The sequence below is a fragment of the Equus asinus genome, chromosome 8, assembly GCF_041296235.1.
Source record: "Equus asinus isolate D_3611 breed Donkey chromosome 8, EquAss-T2T_v2, whole genome shotgun sequence".
In the NCBI taxonomy this organism is placed as follows: domain Eukaryota; kingdom Metazoa; phylum Chordata; class Mammalia; order Perissodactyla; family Equidae; genus Equus; species Equus asinus.
Window position 1 is genome coordinate 23,449,881 of NC_091797.1, and position 22,017 is coordinate 23,471,897.

The 22,017-nt window shown below is 60.3% G+C and overlaps 1 protein-coding gene across 4 annotated transcripts in view; it reads right to left on the reverse strand.

The window, feature by feature from the left end:
• Positions 1-3,913: 3,913 nt before the first annotated feature.
• Positions 3,914-22,017, reverse strand: part of FOXP4 (forkhead box P4) — a 50,778-nt gene continuing 32,674 nt past the window's right edge. Inside the window, exons 4-17 of one of the 4 annotated variants that reach the window (XM_044776657.2) lie at positions 18,345-18,467; positions 17,706-17,792; positions 16,067-16,214; positions 15,728-15,938; positions 15,362-15,466; positions 14,518-14,605; positions 13,380-13,463; positions 13,070-13,241; positions 12,915-12,991; positions 11,976-12,077; positions 8,337-8,458; positions 6,715-6,781; positions 6,024-6,193; positions 3,914-5,558 (exon numbers count right to left, since the gene is read on the reverse strand). In XM_044776657.2, coding sequence (XP_044632592.1) covers positions 5,408-5,558; positions 6,024-6,193; positions 6,715-6,781; positions 8,337-8,458; positions 11,976-12,077; positions 12,915-12,991; positions 13,070-13,241; positions 13,380-13,463; positions 14,518-14,605; positions 15,362-15,466; positions 15,728-15,938; positions 16,067-16,214; positions 17,706-17,792; positions 18,345-18,467 — 1,707 coding nt within the window. In that variant the 3' untranslated portion in view covers positions 3,914-5,407. Of the gene's footprint in view, positions 5,559-6,023; positions 6,194-6,714; positions 6,782-8,336; positions 8,459-11,975; positions 12,078-12,914; positions 12,992-13,069; positions 13,278-13,379; positions 13,464-14,517; positions 14,606-15,361; positions 15,467-15,727; positions 15,942-16,066; positions 16,215-17,705; positions 17,793-18,344; positions 18,468-22,017 lie in introns of all 4 variants that reach the window. The other 3 variants (XM_070514962.1, XM_044776656.2, XM_044776654.2) reach the window with 3 other exon arrangements.

The following is a 22,017-nucleotide window of genomic DNA, read 5'->3' on the forward strand; positions in this document are numbered from 1 at the left end:
TCCCGCCGGGCCTGAGTTGACTCCCTTGAAGCAGCACCCAGCCCATCCCAGCAGTTTCCCAGCCCGAGCAGCGGCTCTCTGAGAGCAGAGGCCTGCCCCGTGCTGCTCTGCCGTCCCCCACGCCTGCGCGCAGGAGTGGCCTGGTGTAGACAGTCTGAGTTCCAGGGTTGGGGTGGGAGCCTTCCAGTCAGGACCAGAGGCTCCAGAGGGCTCGGTGTGCCCAGGCCTCTCTGCACGGCCCCGCTAACTCAGCCCATCTTCCAAAGGTGGCCAGACCCCTCCCCGCGCCCCGTCCCTGGCCCCTCCTGGCCAGGACAGAGGGCCTTTCAGCCCTGGCTGCCACCATGCCCACCTTCTCGGGAGGGGCTGTTTTTCTAAACTTTTGCTCCTGAGGTGGAGGCAGCCTGCAGGTGTGGAGGGGACCCGGGCCTGGGTGGTGCCCTGGGTGTCCACAGGCAAATCGCAGGCTTTCAAGGCAGAAGGGACCTCTTGGCATAAACACATCGGAGTGGCGGCACGTGTGTGTGCCCGTGTCTGCGCACAGGCCAGGTGTATGCTGGCATGTGTGTGTGTGTGTGTGTGTGTGTGTGAGCTCCCCGCCTCAGACAAGGGCCGCTTTGTGCTCACCGCTGACGCCCTGCTCCAGCAGGAGGCCCCCATTTGATGGTTTTGTAGGGTGTTTCAGCCTTCTTCCTCCGCTTCACTGTCCCTCAGACTCTCCCAAGCCCCAGCTGACCTCATTCTGCCTGGAGAAGAACAGCAGCTGGGGGAGCCAGTGCCTAATGCCTCGCTCTGAGGCCCTCTGTGCCTCAGTTTCCCCACTGGGAGTCTCCAAGAAAGGGTGAGGGGAGAAACCAAAGTATTTAGTGTTGCTAGAAAGCTAAGACTACGCCACTCAGCCCCCCTTCCCCACTCTAAGCGCAGGCTCCTCATTCTTCACGCTTCCTCTGTTAACCGCTGACTCCCTGACCTCAGTTCCTCATCCGTAGATGGGGAGAATAACAGCACCTAACTCAGGGTTGTTGTGAGGATTACAGGAAATAGAAGGCTTCTAGAACAGTGTCTGGGAGGTAATAAGAGCTCATTAAGTGTGATGATTATTACCAGTAAAACTCTCTGTTGAGCCCCTTGTTGGGCTGGGGTACTAGGCTCCCCTAGATTGCTCTTCTCTCTCTTGCCTTCTCCTGTTTCTGTTCAGGATGCTTCACAGCTCACAGGTTGGAGGGTCTTGAAAGCCCCCCAATGGCAGAAAGAACCTTTTCTGGTCTTAGCTGGCGGCTGCTCTCCGGAGATGGGGTCTAGGGCGGTCGTCCATCTCCTGCCCCCATCCTCCTCCCATGGTTAAGTTTGTCCAGAGGAGGAGCAGAAAGTCCGCTTTGTCTAAAGCGCCCTCTGCTGGCCGTTGGCAAAAGACCCTGGGCAAGGGTGGCCGGTCAATGGTGGGAGGAGGGAAGAGCTTTCTGACAGGGAGGGGGGGACTTCTGCCCAATGCCGACCCCAGAGCGCTACCTTCCCATCCTCAAAATGCCCGGCTTGGAGCATCCCTTTTTTTGGCCAGCCGGAGAACAGGTTTTGAAGAGAGCTTCCCTCGCCCCATCAGGGCAGAAATGCCAAGACCAGGACAAGCTGCCAGCCAGAGCGAACCTGCCCCCAGTAGCTGCAGATAACAGCAGGAAGGAGAGAGGCTAGACAGCATGCAGAACTTCCTGACAGCAAAGCACGATTGGGGGGCATGGCAGAGTTGGCTCTTATTTAGAAGGTAATAACGCAGCAGGGGGCTGACCCTTGTGGGATCTGTCAGATCAGTCAGAAAATTAATTATTGAGTCTGTAAGCCCACTCAGAAGACGGAGATCCACAGCAACCTTCTGTTTCTGATGTTGCAAGACCTCCTGCCAACACCTAAGATCTTCTCCCCACGTCCAAATGCACTAACCAGACACTTGCCATATCCCTTTGGGGAGGGAATAAAAAAGAAGACTCTGGTGGAAGCAGGAAAAACTGAAGTTAGACTACTGGAAGGACCGTCCTGACAGTGAGGCTGGGCGTAGCCTTGTCCCTTTAGAGTCCCTGGTGTGGAAAGGATGCCCCTGAGGCCAGCCTGTGGAACAGATCTTCTGTCGGTGGAGCAGGAGGAGCTGGGAGCTTGGCAGCCAACACTCTGGATTCTCAGGGGGCTTTCTATTGGGCTGGTGGGTCCAGGAGGGGAGAAGGGGGAGGGGAAGCGGTGAAGTCACGGGTAATTGATTGCACTGTAGACAGTGCCCTTGTCCACAGGGATCACATGCTACTTCTACTGCACAGGACCCAGGTGGCCTCTGCGGAGGGTGGGGAGGGCAGAGTACAACACGCGGCGGTGCTGCTTGACACAGTGTCTGGGGGGGCCGGACGGTGGGCGGAGGGGGCGACTCTGAGACCCCAGGCTCAGCTCCCCTGGCCTGGCCCTCTCCATGGAGGGACAGGGAGTTCACCCCAGGCTCCACGCCGGTGTCCAGAGGATTAGGGGGTGGAGGTGGCGTGGACCGGGTGAGACAGACAGAAAGCGAGACAGAAGGAAACAGCTGATGGTCGAAAGGCGTGGGAAAGGACAAGACAGGCCTGAGACAAAGACTCAATCTCTGGATCCTACCCCCTTTTGCCTGCCCCACTTCCATCCCAAGTTTGCCTTCTGGAAGGTTCCAGCCATTTGGGGATTTGTGGGAAAGGTGACTGTTTCCAGTTCTGCTGTTGTCTCCACACTTCCCCCCAAGTACACACACTCCTTCCTGGGCTCTGCCCCAGGACAGAGGCCCGGGGACCCCGACTCTCGAGGAGCGTGTCTGAAAAGTGACCACGGTGTCCGAAGAAGGGAACCGGTAGATAACCCTGGTAATGAGCACTTGGGTCTGAGAAGGCAGGGGGCGCCCCTGGTGGGGAGGGGTGGTGAGTGGGGATTGGGGACTTGAGGGGGCGCTGAGGGAGGTGTCAGGACCCACCTTTGGCTTCACAACTTGGACCTCCTCCTCCTTTCCTTCCCTCCCCCAACTGTCCAGGGTGCCCTTTGCAATTAGAAGAACCCCTTTTCCGATCCCGAGCCCACCCGTACTGTGACACCGCACACATGGGCGTGCATGAGCTGACAGCCCCACCGCACGCATCTCGATGCCACCCCCCCCACGCGCACACACACACACGCGCCTATCCAGGCAGCCCCCACGAAGACATGGGTGATGCGCCCAGAAGGGCCCCGGGCACGCCGGGGGACGGCTCCCAGGCAGTGGCCCTACAGCAGGGGTCCTTCCCATCCCAGGACGAATCGACCACCTGCTGAAAACGCTCTGGCAGGAACCCGGCTTCCAAACTGTGAAGGAAGTGGGGCAAGGAGCTGTGACCTTGGAAGAAAATAGGAGAGACCGCGTTTGAAATAAAATCCCAGAGAATGCCATGATGAGCGGAAGAGGGGGACAGGAGGGGCGTGGAGGACCAAAGGCCCTGTTGTAAACCTGGAGCCTGGCCAGTGTCAGGGGTAAAAGCCTACACCCTCGCACTCAGGCTCTTGAAGAGAATGTCCCCACAGGAGCCCCACGTCCAGCTGGCACCGCCTGCCCTCAGAGCAGTCTTTCCACGTTAACGCCCTGGCCCTCCCTCACCTTGGTGACACACGCAGGGCCCGGTGAATAGAGGACGTTTAATATTTCTGTGCTGGTCAAACGGAACACAGGTGGGGGGTACACAGGGGAGGGGGCGGAGGGTCCCCCGCCTCGCGGGAGGGGTGGCTGTGAAGGGGTGTATGTGGGGGTTTCTTGGGAAATAGTCCAAGGAGTCTTCTCAGCAAAGGGGCCTGGGGTGTCCTGAGCATCCAACACTCCCGGTCCTTGGCCTTAAGGTGGGGTCCCCCATAGGGGGTCTGTGGAGAGTCTCACTTTTTTTCCAGCTCCTCTGCTGGAATCCACACTCCCAGCGTGATGGGGGACTTGGTCCTAGACAGGGGTCTGGAGAGCCCCCAGGTGGGAACTGGCTCCTGTGCCCCCTGCCCGCGGGGTGCCGAGGGCTGCCCGCCTCCTCCTCTCTGCCCTCTTTCCTTCCCCCTGGCTGGGCAGGAGCAGAGGGGGGTGAGCAGGGCCCCCAGCCTCTCCTGAGTCCCAGGGTTCTCAGGGTGGGGTGGAGGAAGGGTGGAGGGAGAGGGTCTTGGCCACCAACAGACACTGTAAACTTTGGTTTTAAACAATAACTTAAGTGGAGGGAGGGTTCCAGCCTGGGGCAGGGGAGGGGGCAGGAGGAGTGGGCCAGGGAGGTGACAAAGGAAAAAGCCAACAAAAAGTTTTGGTTTTTGCTTCCGGCATAAGAAAGGTCTTTGGTCATCCGTTTAACTGGGGACAGGGGTGCTGAGCGAGGGTGAGGGAAGACTGCAATAGGGGACCTGTAGGCTGGGGGCAGGGTGACCGTTAGGTCACAGCAGCCACGGTATTAATCCCACCTGCCCCTCAGCCTCCTTTTAGTCTGGCTTTTCCGGGTGACAGAGGCAGGGTGCTTCCCCCAGCCGGTGCCACCTCTGGCCCCAACCCCAGCCTCAAGGGCACCTGGGCTCCTATCAGCGGCTCCACGTCCAGAGTCCACCTGGCACAGCCGTCCACAGGGAGGCGGCCGCGCCGGGCCTCTGCCTGGGCTCCCTGGTGTGGGCGTCGCGGAGTAGCACCCAGCACACAGGCTGAGGGCCCAGGTCAGCCTGGGTCTGGCTCAGGTCGGGGGGAGGGGCTGGAGCCTGGCAGGGACCCCGTCAAGGGACAACTTGTCCCGCCCCAGCTGTGGCTTTTTGAAGGGGCACAGCCGAGGGGGCTGGCTTCTCCCAGGGCCGGTCTGAAGGTCTGAAACCTCAGTTGCCCCATCCCGGCCCGGGCGGGGTGGAGAGCTATTTCTTCACAGTACGGAGAAGACGGCGGAAGGGAGCACGAACGAGGGAAGCGGGGGGGGGGGGGGGGGGGGGGGGCCTCTGGCCAGAAATCACTGCCGGAGCCAGGAGCCAGGTGCGAGGGGCCCTGGGTCTGAGAGGGGTGGCTTAGCCCCGCCTGCGGGTCTCCATGGCGCTGAGGGGCCCCGTAGGGGACAGCTGGTGGGGGAGGAGGGCCCTGCTGCTGCTGGTGGTTGCGGGGAGGCGGTATTCAGATATAGGGGAGGGTCTGAGGAGGGGTTTGGGCCCTCCGTGTCCTCTGCTGGTCCCAGACCAGGGGTGCTGTGTCCCCTCGGGAGCGGGGCAGTCCCTGCCCCCCGAGCGTCTGTCACTCAGGTCACAGCGGTGCTGCTGGCCCAGCCCCCCATCTGAGTCCTGGAAGTGCCTTGAGGTTTGGGCGGGGCTGTGGACTGGGGGTGGGTGGGGCCTGGGTTCCGGAAGGGAGGGGTCTCACCCCTGCCCTGCCTGCCCCTGGAGGCCCTTAGGACAGTTCCTCTCCCGGTGCCAGCTCTTCCTCCAGGTCCCTGTCTTCCGGAGGCCCCGAGGTGCTGGGGTTGGGGGGCCCCAGTGGGGGACCGGGCCGCCTGTCTTCCTCCGCCTCCGCAGGCTCCTCTTTGACCTGCACCTGGTGGCTGCGACAGAAGGGATCCTGTGGGCACCCCAGGGGCTTTCCTCTGCCCCCGCAAACACATCTAGAATTTGGGGGCACAGTGGGGTGTCCACAGCTCACCTCCCCAGGATCCCACTATCCCTGAGCCACTGAGGCCTGATGCCTTAGGTCTGATGTCCCCCAGGGCTCTCTCCAAGGGAAAGGGGACGCTGGGATGGACGAGATTGCCTTTGGCTGAGAAGGAGAGAAGGGGAGGCCAGAATGGAGGAAGGAGGGGAAGGAGGGAAGTAAAACAAAGGGAGAGAGAAGAGAATAAGAAAGGAGAGAGAAGGGAGAGAGGAGGGGAGGACCAATGGGAAGGGAGAGAGGCCACTTGTCCTGGGAAGAGGTGGCGGAGATTGGTGAGATGGGGACGCCACTCACAGTGAGAAGATCCCAACTTCCTGATGGGGCACCAGGGCGGGTGGGGTCCCTGCTGTGTGCTCACCTGTACTGGGGTGGGGAGAGGCGAGGGGGGCTGCTGCTGCCGTTGCTGGGCAGCGGCTCCACGGGGGCGCCCACTTCGTCATGGCTGAGGGGCAGGAGGCTGCTGGCTGAGCTGGGGTTCAGCATGCCAGGGCTGTTGAGGAGAGGGAAGCTGCTCTCGGCCAGAGCAGCCTGGAGGCACAGGGTTGGCCCCGTCAGTGGGCTTCACCCGTCAGGGGCTTCCCCACTCCCTAGAGAGCCTTGTGTGTGTCTGTGCCGGCCGCTGGCAGGTCTCTCTCGGCAGCCCCCCAGCCCAGGCTCAACCTTCCGAACACAGCTCCCCCTACAAGGCCAGAGCTCTGACCCTACCTGCTTTCCTGGGAACCTGGGAGACAGAGGACCCCCAGACTGACAAGCTGGGGAAGGGACCCCACTGGTTATGCCCACCTCCCTGCTCTCCGCCCCGTCCCGTCCCGCCCGAACCCAGCTTTGTCAGGAGAGGTGGGGGCCGGGCCCCGAGGCGGGGTCAGCAGAGGGTTGGGGTTTGCCCCCCCGGAGTGCTCTTCACACTCCTTCCCACTGTCCCCTCCTCTGACAGATGGGCCTTCTGCATGGGGGGGGGGGGTCTCTTCTACAGGCCCGTGTGTGTGCTGGAGGGAGATGGAGGGGCAGGAGGCAGAGGGGGCGGGTGGACTCTGGCGGGGCCCGGTCACCTGGTAGCTGGCATTAAGTGCTCCGTAACTGAGGCCCGAGATCATGTTCTTAACGAGGGTGGGGCTCCTGGGGAGAGAGGATGTTCGGTTCGCTCACCCACGTCCTCCTCGCACACACCTGGACCTTGACTGAGGGCCTGCTCCGGCCCAGGGGCTGTCCCCTCTCCTGGGGGGCCGGAGTGGGGTTGGCCCCTGTGTGTGCCCCATCTTATTCAACCCTGAGCTGACCTGGCCCAGCAGGGACCGACAGCCGCCTTCCTGGGGGAGGCGCTGGGGCTCTCAGGGACTCTGGAACTGTCCCGCCTCTCAGAGCAGGTAAGTGGGAACGGGGATCCCTCCCGTATGTGTCTTCACATCCTGCTACTCTAGCCTTTTTTCTCTTCAGTCTAGATTTTCCAGTGTTCAGCAAGGTCCAAGCTAGAGCATCTACAGTCCCATATCTGTAAAATCCACACTGGGCCCTCCTGAATTTGGGGACATCTAATAAGCCGTGTGCTCACCCTGTCCCCACACGCTCCACACCAGAGGCTTTTCTGCACAGGAAGGTGTTCAGGGGTTGGGTCAGGAAAAGCAATGGCTTAAGGGCTGTCCCTCTTCCACAGTGAGGACCCCCAGTTTACAGAGCGCCTCAGAGAGGTTAAGGAACTGGCCCAAGGACAAACAGCTGGTGAGAAGTAGAAATGTAACTTGCAGCCAGGTTTTCTGATTCTAGAACCACATCCTCTGATGCCAGGTTGGTAATGAGACATGAAGATACCAAGCGTTGTGACTGGCATGTGGGGGCACTCAGAAGGGGACAGCTTTTCTTCCCCTTCCCAGGCTCTAGCCTGCCCAGCCCCCACAACTGCCTGGGCATGGGGAGGCTCTTATTGGGGGAGAGGGAATCTTGAGGGGAACAGGCACCCACAGAGCTATGCCTCTAGCTTGCTTCAGACCTTGCTCTCCTCCCCATGGGCCTCTGGCTCAAGAGGCACAGGCCAGAGGGTGGCCTGTGTGGGGGATGTCTTGGGGTGGGGTGGGGAAGAAGGCCTCTGGACTGGCAGGGAAGTGAGGAGAAGAGGTTGCCCCCTCCTCCCTGGTTCCTCAGTTTCCACTGAAAATGCTGTGTGGTAGAGCAGAACACAAAAGATAGGAGGTCGGAGAACCCCCTCTGCCATGATCTGCTGTGTGACCTCCCTCTAGCCCCTTGCCCTCTCTGGGCCTCCTCTCCCTGAAAAATGAAGAAGAGAGCCTGGGGATCTCAGAGGTTGGCTCCTCCTGTGATAAGATGGGGGAGAGTGGCTCCGAGGATGGCAGCTCCCTGACCAATGGCCACATTGGCTGGCACTTGCCTATGTCCCAGCTCTAGCCATGGATGCCTTGGGCTGCTATCTCCCTCTGGTGCCAGGTCCCCCTCGGCTCCTTCCCTCAGTCAGAAGAACAGAACAAGACAGAAATAAATGTCTTCTTTCTAATCATCTGTCACTTCCACATTCCTGTCTTCCCTGGGCTCCTCCTCCCCTTGTCTTGTGGCCCCACCCCAAAGTGGGAAGGATTTGGTGCACAGCCCCCGGAGAGGCACGGGGCGGCCCCGGCCCACGCCACACGGGTGGCTGCCCCTGCCCAGGTCTGGGCCCACGCACCCGGTCATCTTTGGCGGTCTCCGCTTCTGATACTCCCGCTCGTCCACGGTCCACACGGCGCCCTTGACGTTCTCCACGCGCACGAAGCACTTGTGCAGGCTGAGGTTGTGGCGCACGGCGTTCTGGGGGCACAGGGACGAGGGGCAGGTGCTCAGCCCTCCTCCTCCGCTCGGGTGAGCACGCATAGGAAAGTCCTCATGTGCCCCCTCGTCCCACCTTCCCCAGTCCAGGGACGAAGGGACGAGCAGGGAGGAGACACAGCCAGAGGGGGTGGCAGGCCCCCACCTGCCCCTGGAGCCAGGGGCTCCCAGCGTCTTTACCACCGACAGCCCAGTTATTCTCCGCTCCCCTTCTCCCTGCCATGCCTTGGGAAACTCGGTCTACCAACTAAATGGTATCTACGTAGCCATAATTTGTTTTCCCCTCATCATTAATCAGATACAGGTAGCTGTGACCTGGGGCTCCTGATCGGCACGACATCCCTCAGCCCCGGCACCTGGAGCCTGGGACACCTGTCTCTGGTGCCCACAGACTCTCCGTTCAATAGCTCAGACCCTTACCACGACCTTCCTCGACCCCAGCAGTGTGGGCGTCGTGACTCTGAGCTGTGGCTCAGAACAGACAGCTTATTGAGAGCACGAGGTGTACAGTCGAGGCCTAATACATACTTGTTGAAATAAATAAACTGGGCGAAAGGAGAGTGTGGGCTTAGCCGCTGTAAGGCAGGAAGAAGAGAGAAAAGAGGAAAAGTCACCTTGTCGCTCCCACCTCCTCCTGGCAGGATAGCTTCAGGAATTGAGGTCATCTGGTTTGTAGGACACTCTGGTGAGGGCGGGGGTGCTTGGCCCAATTCCCCCCGGGAGCCTGGGCGAGGGCCCCAATCCACCCACTACCCTCCCGCCAGGTCCCTCAGTCCTGTCCCTGCACTCTCCTGTCAGCCTGCCCTCAGCCGTGCCTGGCCCTGTCCCTGGTACCTGTCCTCCCTAAGCCTCCCCCTTGTCCCCATCCTTGTCTCCTCTTTACATTTCTAAACGGGGAAGAAAGCAGGCAGGGCGGGCAGCCCGTGCCCCTGGAGATCCCCTCTCCCTCTCTCCCTTCCAACTCTTGCCACTTGCAACTGGCCCGATTTCATTACCAATTTTAATTTGCCTCTAATTAAATCCTGTGTATTTTTCCGACTCGCTCGCTAATCCACGAGGGAGGCGGGCGGCTGGAGTGGAATCTCTTGGAGCGATAATTACAAAGGGCCTAATCACGCCGGGGCTCCTGCCTCGGAATAAATTTGCCCGCATTACGGGGCTCCGATCCTCCGCTTTGCAAATGAGAATGACCCCAATTTCCGAGGATGGCCTCACCGGGGCTTTTTTCCCTCATTTCGAAGCCTGATTCGTGATGAGAGACTAATTCGTTACGCTGAAACATTAACGGCAATTTAAGGGGTCTGGCAGGGGCTGCGTAAACAAAAGGATGGGCCCACAACATGGGCCCTGGGAGGGATGGACACGGGGGAGGGCCGGCGAGGACCATCAGCTTGGCAGATGGCAGCACCGTCGCCAGTTGAGCAGCAGCTGGCCTGGCCCACGCTGGCTCCCGACCCTTCTGCCCTGGTCTCAAGTGGACAGCATCTCAGGATAGGGGCCAGAAAGGGCGAAGGAAGAGGGAGGGAAGTTGAAATAGTTGAGGAGAAGATGAGGTGGGACCTCCAAGGGCAGACAAATGGGTGGGAAGTTGAGGTGGAAGGGAAAGACAGCTGGGTGTGGCCAGGGGGCATCTCCCAAGTCACATGAATGAAGCTTGGCTGCCAAAATCCTGAAGGTCAAAGTGGACCTCAAGCTGAGATGGATTCTGCTGTACCACGAGGAGGGCACAGGCAGTGCCCTAAGTGGTGGAAGCAGCAGGAGAGCCCCACTAACTGGGAAGGTCACCTACTCAGTCACTCAGCCAGCTTCCTGTTGGGACCTGGACCAGGTGAGGGGAGATGGAGTGAGGACTAGGGAGGGAGAGACGCACTACTGAGATGACCCAGGCTGGGCAACCAGTCGAAGGTGGTATGGAAGGCCAGGGGGTTGGCCTACGGGAGAAGCAGCTTCATGATGGTCATTGAGAGGTTTAAGCAAGTCACCCCAACCAGCTTCCCCGTCCTCCAGGAAGGAGAGAAATTGCAGGAGGGGTGGTACAGAGAACAGGAAAGGAGGAGAGGAGGTGAGTGGCCCCTGCCCCCAAGAAGGAGGCTGTTTTACAGAAGACAGGCTCTACACTGTCTACACGTCACCCTAAAGGCAGAGGAGGAAGCTGCAGCATTAACGTAAACATCAGACACTGGTCGTGATGACCCTTTGGGCTTGGACGGGATGCTGTCATTTATGAAACCTGGTATCCGAATGGGCTTGGAGGTTGGAGACAGGACCAGGTGGTCCCAAGGAGGCCCTGCCGGCTATAAGAGAGGGCAGGACTGTGGTTGGCGGGAAATGACATCACTCACAGCCAATCCGAGCTGCTGTCTCAGCCTGGCAGCCTCTTTCCCAAGCTTTGGGAATGGGGCATGGGGAGACGGAGGGTCATGGAGCAGCACCTCCTGCTGCACTTACACACCCCCGGAGTAGAGAAGGCTGGGCCCTGTGCAGACCCCACCCAGTCCCGGGCACTGCTGCGAGTTCCCCAGGGGCACTTGTTGCAACCTGGGGGGAGGAGGGGAGGTGGCCTGTAACCTGCAGTTCCTGCATTGGCCAGCAGGGGGACTCAAGAGCCAGAGATCCAATTAAGGTTCTGAGACAGGGGTGCCTTCCCTGGCGTCTAACTTTGCCCACAGGGTGCCAACACTCCCTTCCCCTTCCTCCTACTCTCTCCCAATTTAGATATTTCTCTCCGGCCCTGCTGCACAGACCCTAATATTCTCACCCATCAGACAGACAGACAGATACACACACAGGTACACACACCCCATCTTGCCTACAGAAAAACAAATGGCTTAGTGCCCCAGCCCACATCTCCCTATTCCATTTTTCTAGGGTCCCTCCCTTGCCTGTCTCTGGTCCCCCAGGAAAACTCTTATGGCTGAAGATGTTGAAATGACTAATTGGATGAAGACAATTATCTTCTTGCCACCGATGGCAGAGCCAGGGACAATGTGTGAGTGCCTGTGTTTGTGACCCAGTGTATTGCCCACGGGCCCTGGTCCATGCGCGTGTCTGGGCCTGCGCAACCCCTATTCCCACCCTGGGCTTCAGAACATGCGCCTTTAGCCAAGCTACCTGGCTGGACCCTTAGGGTCTCTTGTGAATGTGAGCCAAGCCTCCCCACCAGGCTCAGGCATACCAACACCTTGAGGCCATACTTCATGGGGCTGGAGTCTTTGGGGCCCATGAAAGAGCACTTCTGAGAGGAGGAGGGTTTCTTCCCAGAAAGAAGGCAGCACAAGGCTGGAAGGAAGGCGTCATTAAGAGGCAGTCAGAGCACATTCCAGGCCCCTGCTGAGTTGGGGTGGAGGGCCCCACTACCCAGCCTGGACCCTGGTGGGGACATTTCTGTAGAACCGGCTCTTCAAGGGGACTAATTATTAGGCAGCCCTGGTTTCGACAGGATGTAGAGATGTCCAAGGGTGGCTGGGGCCCTGGGCAAGGAGGAAAGGGCACGCCTCACCTTCCAGGTGGCCGTGTTTCTCCGGAAATAGGCGAACATCCTGGTGAACCAGTTATAGATCTCATTCAGGGTCAGCTGCCTGTCGGGGGTTTCCAGAATGGCCTGTGGGCAAGGAAGATGCCAAGGGACCCTTAGTTTGGGCCTCGAAGGGTCACAGGCCTGTGTTCTCTCCCCTAGGATCTGTCCTCCACCTGGCCCCTACGTCACCCTGAGAGCAGAGGAGACCTGCTCCGAAGTGTGTGGACAAGAGCACTGGTGGGTGCTCGCTGGTCCCTGAGGGGCAGGCTGCTCACAGCCCAGCCAGAGGCCAAAGGGAACCTACACACTTGTGTGAGGGGCACACACATTTCTTGTGGAGTGAAAATGGCTCCCAGCACCCCTGCCCTGGAGTGGGAACGAAAGGAGTATTCTCAGGAGCGAGATGTCCAGGGGTGGGGCTGACGGAATTGATCCTGATTCTGGCAAAGGGCACCCTAAGCATGAGATGGATGGGTGTGTGTGTGTATGAGAATACGTGTGAGGGTGTGTCCCTGTGTGCGGAGATCAGAGCGAGAGGACATATGTGTAAATGTATGTTCATGTGTGAGTGTGACTATTACGTGAGCACTGAGGACATGAGAAGGGAGGAGAGGTGTGTGTGTGCATGTGTGAGAGGGAGGGGAGGAGGCAGACGAAGAGTGACCATAAGTCTATCAGAAAATAGGCTCACGGGAGTGTGTACGTGGAAATGAGCGAATGAATGACACAGTGGGTGTTGAGTAGCAAAAATACTGTGTGCCCCCAGAGACCTGTTCGTGTGCCCAGCCGCGCCTGTGTGTGAGAGACTGTGCAGCCGAGGAGGAAAGGACAGATGTGAGGGGGCAGGTGGTCTCCTCTGCCCGGGACCCTCCGGAGGGCTGCGCAGGGGCAGGGGAGGCAGTCTGTCCCCTTCCCGCTCACCTGGCGGATGAGGGAGGCATAGGTGAAGGGTGGCCTGACGTCGGCGTTCTTGTAGAACTCGTGATTCTGGGCCAGCTCTGGGGGAGACAGGCGGAGGATGAGGCAGCCGCTGGGGGGCCCAGCTTAGGGAAAACGCCCCTCCCCTCGGCCCTTACCTGAGGAGATGGGGGAGCAGAACTTGTCGCTGCTCCTCCTGCGGGTGGGGCCCCCGCTGTGCAGGGACGCAGAGCTGAGGCCAGGGGGCCGTAGGGGGGTGACGGGGGCCGCGGCCGAGGTGGGGGGGTGCACGAGACCATCTGGGAACGAGTCTGCTGTGGAGACGGTCACCTTGGAGAATGAGGAGGAGCCGGGGACCCGGTTCAGCTGTGAGCAACGGGGAGGCGCTGAGACCAGCACCAGAGGGTGGGGGTCCCCGGGGGGCTGTAGAGGGGTTTGGGGAGGGCCATGGGCAGGGGAGTCACTCACCGGCTGGCTGAAGGGCTTGGGCTCGGAGGGCCGCATGTGCAGATGGGCCATCATGGCCTGCAGCCGCTCGCTCTCCTTGGCGAGCTGTGGAGAGGTGGAAGGTGAGCAGGGCCTTTGCACCTGTCTCGGAGGCAGCCGGGTCCTCTTCCTCCTCTACATCCCACCTCTCCCCACCAGACTCCCCCGAAAGCCCCTATTCCCACCACCACTCGCCTCTCTGCCTCGGCACCCCGGCTCCCTCTCTCTGGCCCCTGCTCCTGGAAGGCCTCCGCTCTCCTCTGCCCCTCTGACTCCTCACCCTGACCCTCAAGGCCAGGCCCTGGGGGCTGCCTACTCCGTGAAGCCCTCCCTGCTTCTCCTCCCGACTGAGTGTCCCAGGCTCATCACAGCAGCTGTAAGTCGGGGCCTCCTTCCCAAGAATGCACGCCTCTTCTCCCCAGCAAGGGCAGAAGCTATGGCAGAACAACACCCAAGTTCAGGGGCACTCATGCCCGAGAGGGTCCTCACATGCTGAATGGAGCACAGGACAGATGACGCATTCGCCCCATTCATAAATTCATTAGAGCTTTCATGTCTACCCTCTCCCTGCAGGGCGTCTGCTCGGGGCCAGAGGGAAATGGGCAAGAGTTGACTGGCTGCCTGTGGACTGTCCTGAGCAGCCTCCTGAGTGTGTCGTGCTATAGAGCTCAGACTGGGAGGCCAGACTGCCTCCAGGTTCTAATCCCGGCCCTGCCACCCGCGAGCTGTATGATCGGAGGCAGGCTACTTCACCTCTCTGTGCCTCTGTTTTCTGTATCTACAGAATAGGGATAATAGTAGTATCCACCATATACGGTTGTTTAAGAGGATCCCTTGAGTTACAGGGGTCAAGTAGTCAGTACAGCACAAAGTGCTCAATGGTAGCAATTAACATTATTTTTGTTGTTTTTATTAGTATGAGTCTCCCAGCAGACACCCCTAACCTCAGCTTCCCTCACAATCCAGCTGCCTGTACCTCCTGCCCATACCTCCTGACCATGGTAATTAGGACCTAGAAATTTAAGACGACCCTTCCGTGGGACCTCCTAACCCCTCCTGGAGAGGCAGCCTGTGGGTGGGGCCAGAGCCTGCCACCCCTCCCCCGCGGCCCTGCCCGCACCTGGATCTCCAGCTGCTGCACCACCTGCATTTGCACACGGCACTGGGCCGTGCTGCGGTCGTCCAGGGCGTGCTCCGTGTTGAGGTGTCTTCAGAGGGAGGAGGGCAGAGAAGAGAAAGTCGGGCCTGGTTTTCCTGCTGTCACCACCCTCCCGTCCCATCCTCTAATCCCGCCCACGGCCTGCAGAGCAGACAGACCAAGATACAAAGGAGGGAAAGAGGTGGAAAAAAAACGGGGCGATGGAGGAAGCCACTTTCTCGTCAGCCTCCTTTGATGTCTTTGCTAAAATCCCCACTACAGAGAGATCTAATTGCAAATGAACTGATTAAGTAAACCTCTGACGAAGTGTGAAAACAATTTGTTTGACCCTGATGCTGCCAGGGTCTGGGAGACAGTGGAGTTAATCAGTCAGTGACAGAGCCTGGCACCGCCATGGCAGCTGGCCGCCCGCTGCCAGCCGCCTGTCCGCCTCCGGCCCTGCCTGTCCACCGGCCTTCGGCCGTCACCAGGCCGTCACTCTCTGGGGCTGAGTCTGGGGGAGGTTGGGGAGGGCGGTGGGGGAGTCCTCTCCTCCTCACACCCCTACCCTGCTGGGCTCCAGCAGCCTGGGGCCGGGTGGGCAGCCTGCGGGGCGGGGAATAGAGACTGGGGAGGGGGTGGGAGTGATGGGGGAGTTGATGGAGGCAGGGAAGGAACTAGGCCCCTCTTTGGGGGAGGATGGCAGGTAGGTGGTGGCTGAAGGGGCAAGTTGGGCCCAGGCTGAGGGGTGAGGGGGCTCTGTGGAAAGGCTGCCACGGGGGAGGAGGGAGGGATGGGCGAAAAGGAGAGTAGAGGGGACACCTACTTGATAAACTGGCCCAGGTCTTCACACAGGGTCTCACAGCCAGGCCACTTGCACTCTCCGTGTCCGTAGAGGGGGTGGGAGCCGGGCGTCTCCTCGTGGGAGGAGCTAGGAGGGCAGAAAGAGGTAGTGGTCAGGGACCCTGAAGACTGTAGCAGCCGTGGGTCCAGCTCAGCCCCAGCTCCCCTGCTGGTGATGTTTCTGTCCCTAATATGGGTTTTCCAGAGGCTGGGCACAGTGTGCGTGCCCTGGGAGAGGGGTAAACTTCCAGGTCCCCGAGCTCCAACCCCCACCACGGCTGCCCTCCTCGGGGTCCAGGTGTGCCCTCAGGCAGGTCAGCAACACCCCCTCTGAGCCTGGGCCCCGTACCTGTCTCTCCGAGGTGTGAGCACAGTGGGCTGTCCGTTGGGCAGGGTGTGGTGGGAGAGGGGGGGTGAGACTTTGGGGGGGGCGGCGAACGAGGTAGCGGTGGTGGCCGTGCCGGTGAGGTCCAGCCCCTCCTGCTTGACGCTGTCCTCGGCGGGCTGCCCGGGGGCACCCTCGCCCTTCCACAGCTGGGGTAGGTCCGATGGGCACACGGCTGCTGTGGGAGAGAGGCAGCGGGAGGCTGGCAGGGACGCCCGACCTGGCCCCTGGAGCAGGGGCTGCTAGCCCCCGGGTACAGTGAGGGCTGTGGGGCTGGGTCCGGGAGAGGGGCGGGCCACTCACCTTGCGGGAGGGTCTGGAGGGGCCCCGAGGCTTGGTTGGGCTGCAGGCTGACCAGCCCCTGTCTCTGCAGATTGAGCAGGTGCTGCTGCTGCAGCTGTTGCATCTGCAGGAGCTGCTGCTGGAAGGCCAGCTGCTTGTTCCCCAGTGCCTGGTGGGGGGCCCGAGGGGGCGGGCAGAGAGGGGTGCCATCAGCCTCGGGCGTGCCATCTGGCGCCCAGCCTGCGGCCACCCCCTCCCAGGGCCGGTCAGCCCCCGGAGCTGTCGGAGCTGTCGTTGCGGCGTCCGCGGCTGCAGCTTCTCTGCTCCCGGCCCAGCTTCCATAGGGCTGCATGCCTCCTCGCAGTAAACACACGCATGCACGCACGCACGCGCGCAAACACACACACAGCCAGACCCAGACACGCAGCACGACGCCCTCCCTGCTCCCGCCCCCCTCCTCCTGCCGCTTCTGCTCCCGCACCACAGCTGTGCGCGCCTGGCTGGGGGGGGCTCTCCTCACGATGATCGATGAGCCTGTCAGACTCCGGGGGCCACTCCCGCCTGGCAGGCACCCTTCCCACATGCCCGGGGAGCCCCCCCACCTGCTCTGAGGAGGGGGCATTCTCCCCTCCAGCTCCTTTCCTCTCTTGCTTCTTAGATACAGATAATCAAGTGGTCCAACTGACTTTAAAAGATCAGCATCAGCTGGTCATCAGGGCCAGGCTCAGGGAACAGGCACATGGCACTGCCCAGGTGCATGCTCCCTCGCATGCTCTAGGTCTCGCTCTCTTTCTCTCTTGCTCTGGGCCCTGCCCCCCTCCCCTCCAGATTCAGTTCTTCACACAGGCACTGACATGTCAGGCTGTCAGCAAGTCAGGAGCCAAGCGTGTCCTGGGTGCCTGGGAGGCAGGGACGTCACTGCCTGCCTGCTTCCCCTGGGGGTGGGGTGGGGTGGGGTAGGGGGCTGGCTATTGGGTAAACCCAGCCTAGAGATAACACCGAGAATGCAGTCAGCAATTACAAGACGGTTGAGGGGGGAGGCTGAGGGCATTGGGGAATGACTGGGTGTCAGCAGGGCAGCCTTCTGGGAAGAGACGACTCAGAACTTCGCTGTGGTGGGCCGCAGGAGGGAGGCGCATGTTTGGGTCCTAGGAGGAGGGCAGCAGGGCCTAGGAGGGAAGCTCAGGAGGCACCGTGGCCCAGATGAGACATGGGGTGTAGGCTGGGGAGTTCTCTGGAGGGGGCAGGGCTGGGTAGGCGTGTGGTTTGCTGAGGGACTGAGAGATTCCTAAGAGAGTGGAGGGCTGAAGTGCTGGGTCACTGAGAGACAAGTGGGCAGGAAGCAGGCATGACCCGAGGCAGCTGGTCATGAGAGCGGACCACGCAACGGTCACTCATACACATGTCTACACGCCTGTGCACAGAGACAGCCCAGGGCTCTGCCTTCCTGCTCTCCTTAATCCAACAACACAAGGCAAGGAGAGGACGGGGGGGGCATGGGGATGGAGAAATGTGAGCCCTCCTCCCCGTGCTCCCTGACCCCCTCCGCTGGCCTCTTCCTGACTTCCACTATTCCCACAAGGCGATTCTCTCCTGACGGCCCTGGGACTCCCAGGCTCGGGCCGGGCTGGGGCTGGGCGGCAGGTGACAGCGCCCTTACCTCTTTGGGTTGCTGCTTCCCAGCCTGCTGTTGGGTGAGGAGCTGCAGGTGGAGCTGCTCTTGCTGCTTCTTGTAATATTCCTGCAGCTGGGGGCGGGAGGAGGGGGACAGAGGCAGGGGTGGGAGTGGGTGACCTCGGGCAGTGCTGACCTCAGAGCAACCCCAGCCCCGTCGTGACTGGGCTCCTGGAGGCAGGAGTGGGAGTCTCACTGTGGCCGGGCATGGAGAGGTCTGCTCTCCCTAGTCTGCTCTGAGAGGCTCCCTGAGCAGGGTCTGCACCGGGAGGGAGCGGAGCTTCATCCCACACCTCTGAGCCCCCTGCCTCTTGGTGGTCTCCTGAATAGGTCATGACAAGCTGCCGGGATGTTCTAGTAGTTTGCCCTTCTCTGGGGTTCTGGAGATAGAGGTGGGGCCAGCATGCAGGGAGTGAGGATGGGAGGGCTGCTGTGGGAGAGGCCTGACCTCTGACCTCCCCCCAGCTGCCCAGGAGGAATGCAGACGAGGCCGGCCCAAGCAGTCTCTCTGGTTTCTGCCATGCTTTGGCCCTCAGTGGTGTTGGTAGTAAACAGGTGGGAGGTGGGAGCCTGCCCCCACCGCCCTCCTCTTCCTGGCTTCCCGCTGCCCTGGGGCCAGACTCACCTGCTGGAGCATGAGTGCCTGTTGCTGCTGGAGCAGGGCCTGCAGTTGTGGGGGCGACAGGATCTGCTGCATCTGTTGGGGGGTAAGCATCTGCGGCGACATCATGGCCACCGACACGGGCACCTGTGGGATCGGCCCTGTTAGCCTGCTCACCTCAGCCCCACCCTGGGGAGGGCGTGCGCCAAGGCCCCACCCACAGTACAGGAGAGTGGGTCCACAGTGAGACAGCCTGGGTTCAAATTCTGGCTCTGCCACCGACTAGCTGGGTGTCTTTGGACAAGTGACTTACCACCCTGTTCCCTGTTCTCTTGCCTCTGACATGGAAGGAGCAACAGCCCACCTCTCCACGTTGTCGTGAGGATTCGTGAGCTAATACTGAGATGGGAGCCTGGCACAGACCAAGTGCTAAGGGTGGGCTATTCCTGTGGGGTGTGTTATGTTTGGGGCAGGAAGATACGACTCGAGGGACACTGCTCAGTAGAGCCCATGCTTTGGACGGTTGCTCCGCCAGTGATGGGGAGGGGCAGCCGCCAGCTATTCCCAACTCTTGCTCATCTATCCTGAGAACACTGTGTACAAGGCGGGCCTGGCCAGGAGGGCCGTCTGCAGCGACGGGAAGGATTCAGAAAGAGGCCCATGCGGCAGGAGGACCTGGACTTTGGCCCTGCTCACACACACGTCACATCCTCCAGCACACCTGTCTAGATGGCACACACACAGCCCCAGAGCTGAAGCCCCGGGAGTGCCATCCTTGGAGAGGTGTGTGTGTGTGTAGGTGCAGTTACGTCTACAGTGGCGTGGAAAGAACACCAGGCAGGGAGTTAGGAGGCAGGCTTCTACTCCCAGGTCTGCACTGAACTCGCTGTGTGACTTCCAGCAAGTCACCTGAGTGTTAGTTTCCTCAAACAGAAAACAGGGACTCGACTACAAGAGATGACCCCTTCCAGCTGGAACACACAGGATTCTCAAAGTAGAGCAGCTCTCCGGCCCCTGCCCTGGGTTAGGCCTCTACAGGAGACCCAGAGAATCTAGCTACAGACAAAAGGTTCAGGGGAAGGCAATAACGTCATTCTTGGCCCAGCCCCACCTCCCCTGAACCCCCCAGGCTGGTGCAGTCACTGCCAGCGAGGCCCAAGGTGCAACACTGTCTTGTTCCCATCTTAGCAGGATGGGTGCCCTGATGGGGCTCTCTGCCACCCCCACCACTCTGAGCCCTGCCTGCACAAGACTCTTCTCTAACCCCCGTCTCACTCCCAGGCGCCCGGCGCACAGCAGGTACTCACTAAGCATCTGCTCTCGTGAGCTGAAATACCTTCCCCAGCAGATCAGAGGCCCCTCTGCCAGCTCTGGGCCAGGGAGGGAGGGGTGCAGGGCGCCCCAGTCAGGGAGGAGTGTCCTGCAGGGACTTGTCCTGGGCAGGACGTGACAGGTTAGGTCCCCAGGGGACTTGTGGCCCCTGTCAACCTCCCCCCAGCCCGGGGGGTGGGGAAGGGGAGGAGGAGTCAGTTCCTTCCAGATCCCTGGCTGGGGCAGGACTCAGCCTCAAACCACCAGTTAGGGAGTCCCCAGGCAGGGGGGCATGGGGAGTGTGGTGGATCCAGAGACATCAGGCAGGTCCACTGCCCCCAACTCTTCTTGCCCCATAATTATGGGCTGAGCCCCAGTCCTGGACATTCCTCCTTTACCTCCACTGTCTCTGTGCAGACGTCTGGCAGGGGCACAACCCTGCTTTTTAGCCACGGGCATACTGTGCAAATGAAGGCAAAGGCTCCGAGGGGGTCTCCAGTGAGGAGCCTGAAGTGGCAGGGCTGGGATTCAAGCCGAGGTCTGCGTGCCCAGGTTCCTGGTGTTTCCACAACCCACACTGTCTGCCCCACCCCAGAGCAGGTCCTGAGAAGGGTTAGGGAGAGTGTGGAAAGGGAACCAACCATCTGAAGGGGGCAGAGAGGGAGCTGGAGACCCCAAAGGCCAACCTCCCTCTTTACCATGTACCCCGGGGAGGCTGTGGGGGGCCAGGCTGCAGGGGTGTTCTGGTCCTCACTCTCAGAGGGGCCTGGCGTGGGGAGCAGGCAGTGGCACAGACCCACTTCCTTTCAGAGCCAGCCCCTGTGTCCTTCGCCTCGAGGCAGCGGGGCGGCTGCTCATCTGTCCTTTCTTTCCTCCTCCTCCCAGGGGGGCACCCAACACGGTGGTGTTGAGCTCAGAGTCCTGGATCTCTGAGTCAGGTGACCTAGGTTCCTGTCCCTGACACTGACTGGTCTTTGAAATCACCAAGCCTCACTTTCTCCATCTGCTAATTGGGTTTGGAACACCCACCCTCCTGCGTCCTGGGACCCCACAGAGGATGCTGTTGACTGCTAAGGATGGGCCAGGCACCTGGCTAAGCCCTCTGCGTGCATTATCTCCCTGAATCTTCACAGCCACCCCGGGAAGAGAGTATCAAGAGGAGTCAGTGCAAGTGACTTGTATGCCATTAAATTCCATACAAATGCTCAGAAAATTACTTTTAAAACCTTCTGGATTTTCCTCTTCCTTTTTCTATTCTCCTCCCCTCTTCCTTCTCCCTGGTTGCACCTGAGGCTCGTCGGGGGCCCCAGAGGGCACTGCATGGCAAGGGTCACTTAGGAGAAAACCATGGGGCACTGCATTCTTGTCACAGCAGGAACTGAACCAGAGGATGTGGACGTGGCCCACAGCAGGGAGACTGAGACCAGACACCCAGGAGATGTCTCCAGGCACCGGCACTGTGAGTCACTGCGAGTGGCATGCAAGAAAGGATGTGGCATTTCCTTCCTTGGGGCTTTCCTACTTGAAGGCAGAGAAAGAGATGACCTTGGAAGGCCTCCCCGGCCCCTCCGTTCCTGCCAATTGGCTGAGCAGCTGGCTGGAGAGGCGGCTACAGAGATCTGGAAGAATCTACCTTGTGGGTACTTGTCTCTAAGGTGGCCCAATGGGGTCAAGAGAGGTCAGTGAGGTGGCTGCCACATGGTGATCTCCTGAGCTGGCTGACCCATCCATCTCCCCTCATATCCCTCGGGGTGCTGAGAACTGAGCTGGAGCTCCCCTGGTGTCTCCTCTGACCCCTCACCAGGCCGGGATGTGTCAGGATGGGCACTGTCAGCTCGGCAAGGCCGTGACTCACCATCTGGAGAGCGGCCAGGCTAGTTACATGCTTACTGAAGCCTTGGCAGTGGGAGCCGAAGCTAAATGCCAACAGCTGCCTCCAGCCCCCTCCCTTAGGGCCCTGCTCAGGCCCCAGGCCCTCCACGCACCGAACTCAGCGTGCTGGGCTGGACAGCCTGAGGAGGAGGAGCAGGGAAGGTGCTGACGCTGAGGGTTGGGATGGATGCAATTTGGTGCAAGAATCAAGGAACCAAACTCAACCACTAGAGTATGGGGTCTGGGGTCCCTGGGTGAGTGGGGAGACCAGGCCACAGCTTGGTTTAGGTTAAGCTCCCTTGCAAAGGACCAGAAGGAAGTCCTCAGACTAGTTCTGGGCTGGAGCTGCAGCAAGAAAGATAGTGGTGGGAGACCAAGAAGAACTTCTAGACATGCCAGAAGGGTAAGCCTCAGGGGCGCTGAGAAGATGAGACAAAGGCTGGACAGAGCTAAGGAGCCTGGCAGAAGCCAGCCCCTGCCCAAACTCCCAGCTACCAGTGCCACCTTCTATGGG